The following is a 17,444-nucleotide window of genomic DNA, read 5'->3' as shown; positions in this document are numbered from 1 at the left end:
CTATCAATGAACCTCTTAGTTCCCATGAAGGGACAACTACTTCCTATCAAAGGATATCTATTTTCTATAAATGGACATCATATCGAATACAAATGAACTTCATACTTCCTATAAATGGGCATCATATTACCTATAAATGGGCATCTTATTTCCTATAAGTGGGCATCCTATTTCCTATAAATGGACACCATGTGGATATCATATTTACTATAAATGGGCATCATATTGACTACAAATGGACTTCATATTTCCTATAAATGGGTATCTTATTTCCTATAAATGGGCATTCTATTTCCTATAAATGGGCATCTTATTTCCTATAAATTGGTATCTTATTTCCTATAAATGGGCATCTTATTTCCTATAAGTGGGCATCTTATTTCCTATAAATGGGCATCTTATTTCCTAGAAGTGGGCATCTTATTTTCTATAAGTGGGCATCCTATTTCTTATAAATGGGTATCTTATTTCCTATATTCCCTCTGTTGTCGCAAAAAGAAAAGTTGATTATATCATTCATTGCTCTGAACATCTACTGTAGCCCCACTCTCAATGAGTTCCTGAACTACACTAACATTGTTAGATGCAACAGCTGCATTTAATGCTGTGCGACCTTCGTTGTCTTTGTCATTGACATTTGCCCCTTTACTTATCAAGAACTGAACTAATTCTCTGTGACCTTTCCCAGCTGCTAAATGAAGCATTGTACTTCCTAATTTATTTTTACGGTTTACTTCAAACCCTGACTCTAACAGAACTGTGATGACATCACATTTCCCACCCAATGCTGCATCATGAGCACCCATATTGCCACAAGTAGCAATTTTATATATATCTGCATTTGCTTGAATAAGAGTTTTCATTATCGGAATATATCCTAAATATGTTGCAAGATACAAAGGAGTGCATTGTTTTTTGTCATGAACATCTACTGTAGCCCCACTCTCAATGAGATCCTGAACTGCATTAACATTGTTAGATGCAACAGCGTAATGTAATGCTGTGAGTCCTTTGTAGCATTTGTCATTGACATTTGCCCCTTTACTGATCAAGAGTTGTAATAATTCTATGTGTCCTTTAAAAGCCGCTAAATGAAACATTGTATTTCCTATTTTAGTTTTGCAGTTTACATCAAACCCCGACTCTAACAGAACTGTGATGGCATCACATTTCCCACACAATGCTGCAATATGAGCACCCATATTGCCAAAAGTATCAATTTTATATATATCTGCATTTGCTTGAATAAGAGTTTTCATTATTGGAATATATCCCAAATGTGTTGCAAGATACAAAGGAGTGCATTGTTCATTGTCATGAACATCTACTGTAGCCCCACTCTCAATGAGTTGCTGAACTAAACTAACATTGTTAGAAATGCAACAGCACTGTGTAATGCTGTGTAACCCATGTTGTTTTTTTGTCATTGACATTTGCCCCGTTTACTGATCAAAAGTTGCATTAATTCTTTCTTGGTGTCCTTTCCAAAAGCCGCTAAATGAAACATTGTATCTCCTTCTTTTTATTTTTGCAGTTTACATCAAAACCCCAAACCCGACTCTAACAGAACTGTGATGACATCACATTTCCCACCCAATGCTGCATCATGAGCACCCATATTACCAAAAGTATCAATGTTATATATATCTGCATTTGCTTGAATAAGAGTTTTCATTATCGGAATATATCCATTATATGTTGCAAGATGCAAAGGAGTTTTTTGTTGATTGTTATAAATATCTACTGTAGCCCCACTCTCAATGAGTTCCTGAACTAAACTAACATTGTTAGATGCAACAGCACTGTGTAATGCTGTGTAACCCATGTTGTTTTTGTCATTGACATTTGCCCCTTTACTGATCAAAAGTTGCATTAATTCTCTGTGTCCTTTCAAAGCCGCTAAATGAAACATTGTATCTCCTTCTTTATTTTTGCAGTTTACATCAAACCCCGACTCTAACAGAACTATGATGACATCACATTTCCCACCCAATGCTGCATCATGAGCACCCATATTACCAAAAGTATCAATGTTATATATATCTGCATTTGCTTGAATAAGAGTTTTCATTATCGGAATATATCCCAAATATGTTGCAAGATGCAAAGGAGTGCATTGTTGATTGTCATGAACATCTACTGTAGCCCCACTCTCAATGAGTTCCTGAACTAAACTAACATTGTTAGATGCAACAGCACTGTGTAATGCTGTGTAACCCATGTTATCTTTGTCATTGATATTTGCCCCTTTACTGATCAAGAGTTGCATTAATTCTCTGTGTCCTGTAAAAGCCGCTAAATGAAGCATTGTATTTCCTTTCTTATTTTTGCAGTTTACATCAAACCCCGATTCTAACAGAAAATTATTGGCATCACGTTCCCCATCGATTGCTGCATCATGAGCACCCATTCGGCCATAAGTATAAAAATTGTATACATCTGCATTTGCTTGAATAAGAGTTTTCATTATCGGAATATATCCCAAATATGTTGCAAGATGCAAAGAAGTGTATTGCTGATTGTCATGAACATCTACTCTAGCCCCACTCTCAATGAGTTCCTCAGAACTACACTAACATTGTTAAATGCAACGGCTGCATGTAATGCTGTCCAACCATTGTTGTTTTTGTCATTGACCTTTGCCCCTTTACTGATCAAGAGTTGCACTAATTCTCGGTGGCCTTTTAAAGCCGCTAAATGAAGCATTGTATTACCTTCTTTAGTTTTGCAGTTTACATCAAACCCCGACTCTAACAGAGCAATAATGTCACCACATTTCCCACCCAATGCTGCATTATGATGATCACCCATATCTTTATAAATTTCATTTTCGTAGTATATATCAGCTTTTGCTTGAATAAGAGTTTTCATTATCAGAATATATCCTCTATATGTTGCAAGATACATAGGAGTGCATTGTTGATTGTCATGAACATCTACTCTAGCCCCACTCTCAATGAGTTCCTGAACTACACTAACATTGTTAGATTCGACACCTGCATATAATGGTGTGCGACCATTGTTGTTTTTGTCATTGACATTTGCCCCTTTACTGATCAAGAGTTTCACTAATTCTCTGTGACCTTTCTGAGCTGCTAAATGAAGCATTGTATCTCCTTTAGTTTTGCAGTTTACATCAAACCCCGACTCTAACATAAACTCAATTGTCTTATATATCCCGTGAATAGTTGCTGCATGAGATCCCATATCGCCATAATTTGGTAAATTATATATATCAGTATTATCCTGTTTGAGTGATTGTAATACTACAAAGTCTCCACTTAATGCCGCAAGATGCTCAGCGGGTGGTTTATTCACATGATCATCTGCCGTAGCCCCAGATTCAGTGAGGTATTGAACTATACTTTCATTTTTCGATTCTTCAGCTGCATCTAATGCTGTATAACCATATTTGTCATTGTCATTGACCTTTGCCCCTTTACTGATCAAGAGTTTCACCAATTCAAGGTGACCTTTATAAGCCGCTAATTGAAGCAATGTAATTCCCATTTTGGTTGGGTAGTTTACATCTAACCCCGACTTTATCATATGCTCTATAACATCACATCTCCCTTTAAAGGCTGCATCATGAGCACATGTATTAGCGCACATATCGATTCTATAAATATAAGCATTTTGTTTAATAAGTGTTTTCAGTGGGGGCATATGCCCCATCATTGCTGCAATATGCAAAGGAGTTTGTAGCATACCGTTTTCAGCATCTACCCCAGCTCCAAACTCAATGAGGTATTGAACTAAAATATCATGGTTAGACTGAACAGCTGAATGTAATGCCGTGTAACCATAACAGCCTTGGTCATTTATATTTGCTCCTTTGGTGATCAAGAGTTGCACTAATTCTCTGTGACCTTTAGAAGCAGCTAAATTAAGCAATGTGTTTCCTCCTTTGGTTTTGCATTTTACATCAAACCCTAATCCTAAAAGATACTCTAAAGCATCTTTTTTTCCATATTTAGCTGCAACATGAGCAGCCATGTCACCACATATGTCAGTAAAATAAATATCAGCATGTGCCTGAATAAGAGTTTTCATTATCGGAATAGCTCCCAAATATGTTGCAAGATGCAATGGAGTTTTTTGTTGATTGTCATGAACATCTGCTTTAGCCCCACTCTCAATGAGTTCCTGAACTACATTAACATTGTTAGATTCAACAGCTGCATGTAATGGTGTGCGACCCATGTTGCCTATGTCATTGACATTTGCCCCTTTACTGAACAAGAGTTGCATTAATTCTCTGTGTCCTTTCAAAGCCGCTAAATGAAACATTGTATCTCCTTCTTTATTTTTCCAATTTATATCAAACCCCGACTCTAACAGAACTGTGATGACATCACATTTCCCACCCAATGCTGCATCATGAGCACCCATATTGCCATAAGTATCAATATTATATATATCTGCATTTGCTTGAATAAGAGTTTTCATTATGGGAATATATCCCCAATCTGTTGCAAGATGCAAAGGAGTTTTTTGTTGATTGTCATGAACATTTACTGTAGCCCCACTCTCAATGAGTTCCTGAACTACACTAACATCGTTAGATTCAACAGCTCTGTGTAATGCTGTGCAACCATTTTCGTCACTAGCATCTATGCTAGCAACGGTTTCTCTGAGTATCTCCATGGCTATTTATGAACATTGAATTCTAAAATGAAGAGTGACATAAGATCGAATGCTTCCTATATTTGTTCGGCGCCTGATCTAGGTTACTGAACCTGACCTAATGACCTAACCTGTTTTACATTACCTTACCTATCCCAACCTAGCTGTTGGATGATCCACTAATAGGAATGCCACAAGATCTACTTCTTCCCATAGAGGTGCAACCCTGAAGATGCAAGGTTATCAACTCCAACAAGAAACCTGCTGTCTGCATGTGCACGTACCTGGAACGTCTTCACAGCCGCAGCAGCAGCATCTTCCTCGTAGGCTGCATCCAGAACGTGGCCAGGACCTGCGGAGGGAATTGTTAGTCTGACATATGACAAAAAGGTTATATAGTTTTTTGCGTCCTGGTAAATTGTACAGTGTTGAATCGTAGTGTCAAAAGTCCTTCAGCAAGAGTGTGTACAAGAATATGTTTTGTTACCTTTGGCCCCACAGAAGCTATAATTGTTTGCAATTGAAATACCCTCGATTGTTGTAGCGGAGGAATTGTAATTTCCCCTGATTTATTTTTCATGTTTTGAAAGAACGACATCTATCTTCCATAAGCGTTCTTCGCTCACTACAAACTACCTCGATGGAAATGCCATATGTTATATACATAATACACAACCACATACAAGAGAGTGTGGATATGTAGATGAAGGTGTGGCTGTGTCATATACAAGGGAGTGTGGATATGTGCTTTCTTGTTGTGGATTTCCTCTAGAGAGAGAGAGAAGCTCTGAATAATAAACAATACTAAAGGTCTCAATTGCCCTGTCGCTAACATTCACGACGACCCGTCAAAGGCCGTTGATCATTCAAGTTACTACTTCTGGAACCGCTGCTTCGGACTATTGATGATGATTTGCTTTCGTCATTATTCTGTTTACTTTGCCTCGGTTCATAGTCTCTTTCTTCCTTCGTACTTCCCCAAACCCTCTCCTAACAATTGATTCATGGTCATGGCGCAACTGCTTTGAGGGTTTCCTCATGTTACACCTTTCCAACCTTTTCATCCTCGATTTCAGTTTCACCACTGAATGACCTCAAAGGTCCCAGCGCATGGACTTTTGGCCTAAGGACTGTATTCCTGCAAATGCTCCAGGGTTTCGTATAGTAAGGGTTATTGATCATGTAACCCTCTTCAAGCCGTACTTTCACTGCTCTTTTTAATGTCCAGTTGAACACTTCTCGTGAATCTCTTATTGTTTGGTCTTCTTTAAACCTGAGACTTCATGATATGCAGTTGCGTCTATACAATCATGTAGACTTACATGACTGCTAGTCACTCACCTGACTCTGATTTCCGAGTCATGGTTGATTGAATGACATAAAATCTGAGGTGTCATTTGAGTCGCTTTCATCCACTACCCTCTGAATTACAAAAGTTTTTAAAGCCTCTTGGTAATCAGTTAGTTGACCAGAAAACAGATACTACTATAGCTGGATCCATAATCCGACAGCTCCCCTCTCTAATCTGGATCTGGATCAAGGGAGAGCGTTGTCTCGCTTTTCTTCTAGTTGTCTGTCTGAGGCAACTATTGAGACGACCTTGTCTGTCCGACCGAACTTTTTCCGTCCGCCCTCAGACCTTCAAAACTGCTGAGGCTAGAGGGCTGCAAATTGGTATATTGATCACCCATCCTTCAGTTATCAAACATAGCAAACTGCAGCCCTCTAACCTCAGTAGGTTTTATTTATTTTGTTTTCTTTAGGTTAATTTGGCCAAAATCAGCATTGAGGAGCCAAACTTGGAGATGTTTTTTGAGTATTTCTTTGAATTCTTCTTTTCCCAGTTAGATGTTGCCAGTTGTGACTTTGAGATATTGTTTGCGAATTATGATTTTAGTATGAATTTGTGTTTATGAAAATTGTCAGTTCAAAGCATTTCACTATTTGTACCTGGAAGTGAATTTTGTCACGTGTCAAATTTAATGTACATGTGACATTTTATTCCATAGTCATTTTTAAAATAGTGGACGCCTGTAGTAGATTCACATCACCCGGGCATCTGATGCAGGCCCGTCCCTTACGACGCTCCTGATTGTCTGTTGTTGAGAAGTCAATCACTGGGCTGGAAACTCTTCTCAGTATCTCTCTCTCGAGAGAGAGAGTTCACATAGGCAGGATGTTGTATGTTCCACCTCTCCTGAGGGATACTTTTGAACGACGTATATCCCTCAGGAGAGGTGGAACATACTACATCCTTGACTTATGTGAACTCTCCAGAGGGACTGAGGAGAGTTTCCAGCCCTGTGACTGGCTTATCAACAGCAGACAATCAGATGCACAGGTAATGTTTGTTTCATCCAGCAACCAATAATTAAAGAAAAGTTTTTAATTATTTCTAATAATGTTCACGAATGACCAAACCTGCATTTGAAACATTACTAGTCATACATTAATGTGTATACATTATTGCTTCTTGATACAGGAATATAGATATGTGGTTGGTTTCTTGTCTTTGTCATATCTCTGTACAGATGAGTACACAATATTCTCTGTCTGTCTGTCTGTCTCCCTGCCTCTCTCTCTCTCTCTCTCTCTCTCTCTCTCTCTCAAAAAAAAAAAAAAAATCTCTCTCTCTCTCTCTCTATTATTATCATGTTGTGGTGTCACAGAATGGGTTTCTACATTCCACCCCTTTTCCCTTTCAGAGCTGGTGGATCTTCAAAGGCAGGAGAGCCTCCTCCTCCTGCAAATCCACATCTCGTCTTATCTTTTGTTGGTGTTGAAGATGATGAGATTATTATTATTGCACGTCCTCCTCCTCCTCCTCCCCCTCCTTCCTTCCTTCCTTCCTTCTTTCCTGCGACCTCAGCTTACGCTGGTACCACTACTACTTCATTGCAAGTAGCTCGCCTGATGAGCAGACCTCAGCCTCCTCCTTCATCTTCCTTCATCTTCTCTTTCTCTGAACATTTGAAGGCTAGGTTTCTGATCGTTGATAGACTGAATGAATTTACAAATACTCGTACGCAAAGATACATATTTTTTTGTGGGGGTGGGGGGTGTGAGGAATTCCTCTCACAACAATTTTATTTTCTAATGTTTTTGTGTATTCACTTGTTTCCTTGCTGACTGTCTCTTATTAGGGTTATTAGTATCTGTCTCATAAGAAATTATTGACTGATTTTCACGGCGTATTGCCGTCTGTCAGGTAATCGACAGCCAGGAACTATGTTACTGTATTTGTATTCATGTGAAAACCAAATATATTGGCATGCCCATATATTTTGTAAAGATGTGTACGTCAATATTGCATGACATAACAAGAGTGAAAGAACCACATCTACTCGAGAATGACACTCTTAACCTTATTTTATCTGATTTTGCAATGTTCTAGCATGTGAGTACATAGTATCTGAGGTGCGGTTAGCACCGAAAGGATGGTTTTACACAAAGACGAAGTCTTTTGACATAAACGTTGGCAGACGTTTTAGTAACGCAGTATGATTACTGTTTTAGTTATGATAATTCATTTGTCCTTATATATATGAAATTGCTATTGGTGAGTGTATTGCGCATATCACGTATGGTAAGAGTGGAAGGTGTTATTGGATCTTGTTTGTGCCTCTTGCCAAAGAAGCCATTAGGAGAGGTCAAGAGATCGGGAGGGGAAAGGAAAGGTAGTAGATCGCCCCTCTGATTGCTCCTTTGCGTGCCCCTCTATATGGGGTGTGTATGTGAAAGGGCTGTTGCCTTATATAATAAGGCGCCCTATGAGGTTATGTTAGACATGCGATAATCTTACGCTAAGTCGGTTGGTTATGCACTTCCATACTCATTGGAGTGTACTATTGGGGTTTGATGATAACTTTCGAAGTCGGTATCTTCTTTGGTTATGACGACGATGTGTTAAACCAAATCATGGATGATTAATCTTCTTTCTGATGTGATGGTTTTTTTCTAGTAGAAAAACGAAAACCTGAGTTACAAAAAAGAGTTTCTATATTCTCTGAGGAATTACAATGATGAAGGATCAGAAGGAAATTTGTACAGGTCTGCCAATGATGATGGCTAATTAAAATCTGACTACCATGTCGGTTACAAATCATAAAGGAAGCAGACAGTAGCTCGAACATACGAACATACTCACAGATGACATACATTACAAATCACGTAGGCCGTTTGAATTATAGGTTGCGGTAGTTATCTCAAGCAGGAAGCCTGGACTAATGTTTTCAAAACAAATGAAGGACCACAGGTGACGGCACGTCATCTTAGCCTACTTTATTGTATACGTCATCTTAGCATACTTTATCGTATCTGGTCTGATCACAATCATGCAAGCAATCTGGTTGACCTCTTGGGTCACTGGTTTTTAATTAATAATAGTTTAGTTTTTTATATATATGGAATAACATTCCATATTTTTATTATGTAACACTTACATAAAAGCTTGGTCGGCTACAAAACCAACCACTGAATATTACTCAAGCTTGACTTGCATTTGACTTATAGGTGTGTGATACAGACACTATGGTGAATATATATAGATATATAGAAAATACTTATAAGTAAAAAAAATTCATGGTGTACACAAATACAGATTCAAGTAATAAGATATAAGACACATGCATATGATGATATTCGTAAATAATAGTGATCACGTAATATATACTGATACAGTTTTTCACTTGTTATGGTTCCCGTTGTATATTTCTTTAATATTTTGTATTTAATTTTCTTTTTAGTCACTAGATGGTATGACTAATGGTGTATCCTTAAATATGTATGATTGTTTTCAGTCACTAGATGGAGTGACTAATTGTAATTTAAGTATTGTTTGTTTGTTTCATGGTCCTTGGATGACCGAATATTGTTTACTTTGACAATAAATTTTTCTTTATCCAGTGTGCTTCCTGGATTGGTGATTAACTGTTATTGGATTATTACTTAGATATAAAAGTGTTTTGCATATGGTTAGATATAATTGTTCATCTTTATGTTTAGTGACACCAGTGGACTTATTCAAGACAAAGATATAAATTTATTTCTCATTAGTTCTTTAAAATATTTATATACATACGTGTAGAATATCTATTTTAATTAAAAGTGGATAAAAAGTGATTTAATAATTAGTTTCTTTAAAATATTTATATACATACGTGTAGAATATCTTATTTTTAATTAAAAGTGGATAAAAAAGTGATTTAATATATTTTTCCCACCCTTTTTAATTTATAAACTTTTAAAACTGAACCTGGTAAAATAGCACTAACTTAAATATCACTAAGAACATTGTTATGTTCTATAAAGTGCTACTTGAATTCTAAAAATATTAATTGAATCATAACAAATGGGGGCCTGTCCGGGATTTTCTACACGTGTATGTACAGCAATTTTCCTAATTACCTCTATTCTCGAATATATGCGTATTTTTGAAATGTATTATTCGAGCGAAGTTGTGTGAAACGTAAGTATCTTCATGGTAGTTGACTATTAACGGATGTTCTGTATTATTGATTTTTTGCGGCCAAAATACTTTAAGGTTAAGTGAAGTGTAAAGTTTAATATTTAAATTTTGTTTTGAATAGTAAAGTTTATTGTATTATGGAGCCCTTTGATTTAAATGAATTTGTTAGGCAACCCTCTGTTGGTTTTATTTGCTGTTCGGCATATGATAACTAAACGAGGCGGACTGGTTATCTATTGCACGTAAATATGAATTTGTTCGAGATGTCAAGAAAACGTGGCGTAAATCACAAGTCAAGCATTAAGTAATAAATAAATTGGTTGATAGTGATATATTAACTGAAGAAGCGTTTGATCTTTGTGATGAAATGAGTTCGGTGTTAGAAGTAAAGAGGTTAGAGTTGCAGTATGCCGAGAGAGAAAAAGAGAAAGACAGGAAAGAAAGGTTAGAGCGTGAGGAACGTGAATGAAACGAAAGGGAACGAGACCGAAAAGAGAGGTCAGAACGTGAAGAACGAGACCGAAAAGAGCGGTTAGAACGGGAAGAGCGTGAATATAAGTTTAAGTTAGAACAACTTAAAATTAAACGCGAAAATGGAGGTGTAGCTCTGTTAGAAGATAGTAACACTAATGTAATTAAGTATTCAAAGATGATTCCTTCCTTCGACGAAAACTCACCTGATGAATTTTTTGCTTTATTTGAGAAGTTGGCAGATAGTTTAGAGCTACCTAAGGAAATATGGCCAATTCTTATTCAACCTGCTTTAAAGGGTAAAGGTCGGTCTGCCTTTCTGGCTTAACGTTAGAAGAAGGTAAAGATTATGATTTTATTAAGGAATCTATCTTGCGTGTGTACGAACTCACCCCGGAATATTACCGCTTAAAATTCCGTAAATATCGTAAATTTGACAACCAGTCGTATGTTGAATATTCCCATAATATTGTGCGTATGCATGATAAATGGTTAAAGTCTGCTGGTGTTTCGAGCATGGATGAATATAGAGAACTGATATTAGTAGAACAATTTATAAGAGGTATACCCATTGATACGCAGGGGTATTTATTTGAGAAAGAATTAACTACTCTTCAAAGAGCAACTGTACTTGCTGAAAATTTTAGGTTATTAAGACCTCGCAAACCAAGTAACCAATCCAGGAAGACACCAAGTAAGTCACCTCAAAACTCACCACCAACAAGTCCTTATAAATTATCTGTTAAATCTCTTGGCTCTGGTGCTAGTTCAAGTGTAACTTGTTATTCGTGTGGTGAGGTCGGTCATGTGAAAGCCAGATGTCCCAAAACTTCTAGGAAGAATGAAAGAAAGAGTAAAGGAGAGGAATCTAATTTCTCTTGTTGTGATATAAATGCTGAGTCAGCTGGTGGTGTTGATGGTTTCAAACCATTCTGCTTTGACGGCGTTTTGGTTGCTGGTGATGACATAGTGTGTGTTGTTGTAAAGTTAATGCGGGGCACCGGTTCATCGCAGAGTTTAGTTGTTAGAGGGGCAGTACCTAGGTTAGAAGACAGTCTTACCAATGATAAAGTAATAGTTAGGAGCATAGGTGGTTTGACTTCTTTGCCCCGGGCTGCATAGACCTGAAGTCTGGATGGAAATAGACCCTCTCTGATATTAGAACCAATCAGAGCGTGATTTGTAGCGGTGACGTCGTGAGACGTCGTGAGACTCCGCCCTCCTAGCGCTACCACATATACGCTTTTCTTAATTCTTGCAGAAGAGAAGTACCAGTTATATTAATCTTATATAATAGGTTTAATATTGGTAAATATAGTTATTATAGATGTATACAGAAAATATGTATCAACTATGTTGTACCAGCTAATATTTACACTGGCGCTTATGCATCATAAGTTACTAAGATATGCAAGGCATATGGGACCATTGCTCAATGAAACACGCAGAAAGCCATGCCCATGGCAATCAGCCGCCTCATTATATAATTAATTCATGCAGAAGCACCAGTTTTGAGAATATAATTATGTGAGAAGTTATAATATTGGTCAATATAATTATTAAAAAGATTACCGAGATATGCAAGGCATATGGCTGGCAACATTGCTCAATAAAGCACAACAGAAGGGCTATGATCCCATGTCAATCAGCTGTTTCGTTACGTAATTCTTCACCCGTTGAAAAATGACTTAACTACTTATATTGGCCTCGACAGGAGGACTATGATCCCCTGGTAATCAGCTGTTTCGTTACGTAATACTTCACCCATTGAAAAAATGACCTCAAAACAACTCATATTTGGCCTCGACACTTAGGCATTTAGTACATGAAGTATGGCTGACAGTTTAAAATTTTAGTTACTTTGAATTTTGTTTGGAATCATTGTACCCTTCAAAATGCACAACAAATTTGCGCCCTTCGTTGGCCAATAATCTATTTCTTCTGCAAGTTGATTTGTTCTTTGCTGCTTATATACTACATATATATTTTCTATTGTTGTTTTGTAGTTTTGACTCAATGTTTTTGAAATGTACAGATTAGGCTAGAATACGGATGGTAATTCATGTTCGGAAGTATACATGGTGTGAGACAGGAAATATAGACCTTTATTTAAGTTGCTAGGGTAAATCCATGTTGCAATAAAAAAAGCATATTCTTTCAATAATATCCATACGTAAATGAGTAGCAAATTCATTCTAGTCAAAGAAAAATATACCAGAAAAAATTTTCAATTTGCACAGATATGTAATAAAGCACAAATGTACGCTGTGTATTACAACCAAGGCCATGTTCAGGTTTTGTTGTGCAGATATCCTAAACTATAAAAAATTTTTGCTTTGCTTATATTATACATATTACCATTGCAACCTCGGGGTACCAAAAAAAGCTTTCCTTTGCTGATATTTCATTGTAAATTTTAACATCAACCTGACATAGCTTTGGAATATAAGGGAAAAAAACCAATTATTTACAAAAAAGTTTATTATATACAAAAGATTACTCACATTGTACATCATACCAAAGTTGATTGACTCCAAACTGCACAATTTCATTGTCAACCAGATACAATAAAAATGGAATAATTCATGTCTTAGAGCTATAATAAATACATAAAAGTAATACGTTGTCTTAACACTAATCAAAAACTATTGTGAAGTGTGAGAAATATGAATTCGAAAATAGGTTTCCTATTTTCCATTTGAATCAAATACATGCCAATAAAAAAAATACTTAAATATCACTATTTTTCACTTAATGATTTGTACATGAGATTTCCCATTGACCACGTTGCAGGAAATGTTGTGCGCCAAATTACGGGGACGTTTAGGTTGTGAAGACACAGCACCTGTCGGATGACGGCCTTTACACAGCGGTGCAGCTCCCCTTGGCCTGCCAGTTGAGCGTCTTGCGATGGCGGTTGGCTGACAAGGTATCTTACCACGCCAAGCTCCACCATTCCTTATTGCACTTCCAGTGCAATGCAGCAAATTATCAAACTGGTTTGCAGTTTTTACGGAATCTAGACGCCCAAGGAACTTCTTCAGTTTGTTTACATTGAGCAATGGTGCCATATACCTTGAGTACTCAGACTTTCAGTACCTTTTTATAATAATAAGAGCCAGCGTAAATGCTAGCTGGTACAGCATAGTTGATACATATATTCTGTATGTATCTATAATAAATAATATATTTACCAATATTATAACGTATTATATACGATTAATATTTTCAAAACTGGTGCTTTTGCAAGAATTAAGAAAAGTTTATAGGTGGTAATACTAAGGAGGGCGGAGTCTCACAACGTCACCACTACAAAACACGCTCTGATTGGTTCTAATATCCGAGAGGGTCTATTTCCATCCAGACTTCAGGAATATGCCCCCGGGCTAGAGTGCATTTGGACTGTGGCATATTCAAGGGTGATATCATTGTGGGTATTGTCGAGTCTCTTCCGATTCCTGGCGTAGATGTTCTTGTGGAAATGATGTTGCAGGTAATCATGTGGTACCGGACCCAGTGGTATGTGATACTCCTTTGGAAGTCAGTCCTGTTCAGCAGTTGGAGGATGTGGAACGTGATTTGTTTCCATCTTGTGTAGTTGAACGCAGCAGAGGCCTGCGTGGTATTGTTTTGACTGAATCTGTTCCTAGTATTGATGACCAGTTCAATTCTGTTGAATGTGGTGCTAGGTCTGCAGTTGAGGATGACAAGGTGAGAGATGGAGTATGTTTAGATTTAGGGACAGATTTTGACTAATCTCTCTATAGTTTGTTTAATGAAAATGTTCAACCTGATATTCCTACTGTGGATAGGGAGAATAGTTTTGATACTACGAGTAGGGAAGGTTGTAATGAAAAAGTTGGAAATGTATTGACAACATCATGTAATGAAATCGATGTATATAAAATTAATGTCACAGATTTGAAACATGAACAAATTAACGATGTCTCTTTACAGCCTTTGTTTAAGAATGCATTGACAGAGAAGGAGAGTATGGCAGAATCTACATGTTACTACTTAAAAGCTGGAGTGCTAATGAGGAAATATAGAGCAAGTACCGCAGTGGCAACTGCCTCTTGAGAAGTTAACCCTCTTACGCCGATTGGACGTATTAAACGTCGAGTCAAAATGTCTCCCGTATGCAGATTGGACGTATCATACGTCGGCTCAAAAAAGTTTTTTTAAAAATTCGCGGAAAAATACTTATAGGCCTACCAGCCAAAAACTTTTGTATCACGCGCCTTGGGGGATGCTGGGAGTTCACGGATCAAGGCGTTGTTTTGTTTACAATCGCTACGCAGGCGCGCAAGCGCGAATTTCTTTCTTATCGCACTAAAAAGTATCGGTGACACATCTCGGAAATTATTTCGTCACTTTGACATAATTTTTGCACCATTTTAAATTATCCTTTACATGAAGTATTATATATGAAAATGTGCGCAATTTCATGTAAAATACAACTTAAAAATACTCATGATTGTAGCTTTTATCAGTTTTGAAATATTTTTCATATAAATAACGATAAGTGCAAAAATAAAAAATTTCAACCTTTCGTCACAACTTTGACTCTACAGAAATGATCGAGAAACGCAATTGTAAGCTAAAACTCTTATATTATAGTAATATTCAATCATGTGCCTTCATTTTGCAACAAATTTGACGTCTCTAGCACAATATTTCGATTATGGTGAATTTATGAAAAACCTTTTCGTGCGATAACTCTTCCGATAAATTTTTTGTGCGATTGTCCTAATGTTGCACCTTTTAAATTTGCCGTTACATAAATTTTAGTATATGGAAATGTGTGCAATTTCATGCACAAATACAACAAAAACAACCCTGGTTGTAGCTTTTATCAGTTTGGAAATATATCATAAACAACGTTTTAAGTGCAAAAATTTCATAACTTTTGGTCAACTTTGACTCTACCGAAATGGTCGAAAAACGCAATTGTAAGCTAAAACTTCTTATATTTTAGTAATATTCAATCATTTACCTTCATTTTGCAACGACTTGGAAGTCTCTCTACACAATATGTCGATTTATGGTGAATTTATGAAAAAAAAAAAAAAAAAACAGTTTTCCTTACGTTTCGCGCGGTAACTCTTCCGAAAAAATTAGAATTTTTTTGTGCGATTGTCGACATGTTTGCACCATTTAGAATTAGCTGTTACATAAAGTTTTATATATGAAAATGTGCGCAATTTCATGTAGAATACAACTAAAAATGATTGAAGGTTGTAGCTTTTCTCTTTTTTCGAAATATTTGCATATAAATCACGATAAATAGAAAAAAAACCACTTTCGGTCTAATTTGACTCTACCGAAATAGTTGAAAAACGCAATTGTAAGCTAAAACTCTTACGGCCTAGTAATATTCCGTCATTTTTCTTCATTTTGAAACAAATTTGAAGTCTCTAAAACAATATTGTGATTTATGGTGAATTTTTGAAAAATATATTTACCTTCACTCCGCTCGCCGATTCGTGGCCGCAAGTCTCCGAAATACGTACATCGCATTATCCTAATATTTGCTCCTTTTCATATTAGCATTTTTATAGTGTTTCATATATCAAAATGTGCGCAATTTCATGAAGAATACAATAAAAAATAATTGAAGGTTGTAGATTTTTCCATCTCCGAAATATGTGCATATAAAAAAATATATATATAAATTTCGACATTCGGTCAAATTTAACTCGTCCGAAATGGTCGAAATTTGCAATTCTAATCTAAAAATCTTACAGTATCGTAATATTCAATCACTTTTCTTAATTTTGAAACAAATTGGAAGTCTCTAGAACAATATTTAGAATTACGGTGAATTTTTGAAATAACATTTTTTTACGTCCGTGCGTTACGAATTCGTACATCATTTTGTGATAATATTTTTCGTGTTGCTTTTATTGTTTTAACTATGTATTATATATCAAAAGGATTGCAATTTAGTGTACAATACAACGAAAAAAAGTAACTCGTTAGCTTTGACCGTTTTTTTGCACAGCGTGATTTGAATACAAATTATCTTAATGAATTTTTTTTTTTCTCTACCATATATCGCATTATTTACATATGATAATAGATTTATTTTTCATTTCTGATGATTGCATACTAAACGTCAGGCAATGAAAAAAAAAACTGAGCCCAAAAAATGACCTCTTGATCTTCAAACAAAACTAAGCGCGCTGTGATTTTTTAAAAACAAAAAAATAGTTTTTTTTTCCGCTTCCGCGGCGTCACCTTCCAAAGACCAACCGGCGCCGGCCATAACAGAAGGAGGACATTTTTTAGGGCTATTCAGCGTAAGAAAGGGTTAAACGATCAGTTCTGGTTTTCCAGCATCTCTGAAAAATGATGGTGATGGAAGGTGGCCCCATGAAAAGTCGCTACTACTCCATTCTTGGGATTAAGAAGACAGCATACAGTATATTGCAATATTTTTATTGCCTAGCCTGCTTTTGCGTGATGTGAAGGTTTTCTGCAATTGTTGCATAACCTGCCAAAAAGTAGGTAAGCCCAACCTAGCACCTAAACCAGTGCCTTTGGTCCCTCAAGTAGTCTGTAATGTTCCTTTTGAAAAAGTTATTATTGACTGCGTTGGACCTCTACCAAAAATAAAAAGACAGCATCAATACATGTTGACTATAATGTGTTCTAGTATTAGATATCCAGATGCTATTCCTTTATGGAATATAACTACTAAGAATCTTATTCCACACTTTGTCAAGTTTTTTACTCAATATGGCATACCTAAAGTGGTTCAGACTGACCGTGGTACCAATTTTACATCTAAGCTTTTTCAGGATGTTATGTTGGCTATGAGTGTTCACCATTCTATATCTACAGCTTATCATCCACAAAGCCGGGGGGCGCTCGAGCG

General features: G+C 36.6%; 1 protein-coding gene across 1 annotated transcript; it reads right to left on the bottom strand.

Moving 5' to 3' along the window:
* Nucleotides 1-512: 512 nt before the first annotated feature.
* LOC135198956 (serine/threonine-protein phosphatase 6 regulatory ankyrin repeat subunit B-like) lies at nt 513-4,647 on the bottom strand. The gene is made up of 3 exons (XM_064226875.1): nt 2,715-4,647; nt 1,566-2,448; nt 513-1,044 (listed from the first exon to the last, which is right to left on the bottom strand). Exons 1-3 carry the CDS (start codon nt 4,645-4,647, stop codon nt 513-515), a joined length of 3,348 nt encoding a protein of 1,115 aa, XP_064082945.1.
* Nucleotides 4,648-17,444: the final 12,797 nt, after the last annotated feature.

The sequence above is a fragment of the Macrobrachium nipponense genome, chromosome 25, assembly GCF_015104395.2.
Source record: "Macrobrachium nipponense isolate FS-2020 chromosome 25, ASM1510439v2, whole genome shotgun sequence".
Classification (NCBI taxonomy): Eukaryota; Metazoa; Arthropoda; class Malacostraca; order Decapoda; family Palaemonidae; genus Macrobrachium; species Macrobrachium nipponense.
Note: the sequence above shows the minus strand (reverse complement) of the source record. Positions and strands in the feature narration are given on the sequence as shown.

Bases quoted from the DNA above. Each gene is read 5' to 3' on its own strand.
- LOC135198956 (XM_064226875.1), bottom strand. From the start codon at position 4,647: ATGGAGATACTCAGAGAAACCGTTGCTAGCATAGATGCTAGTGACGAA. The intron at 2,449-2,714 runs GTAATACAATGC...CTCTTATTCAAG, and splicing joins AAACTGCAAAACTAAAGAAG to CAAATGCAGATGTATACAAT. The intron at 1,045-1,565 runs GTTAGAGTCGGG...ACTCTTGATCAG, and splicing joins TGTGATGTCATCACAGTTCT to TAAAGGGGCAAATGTCAATG.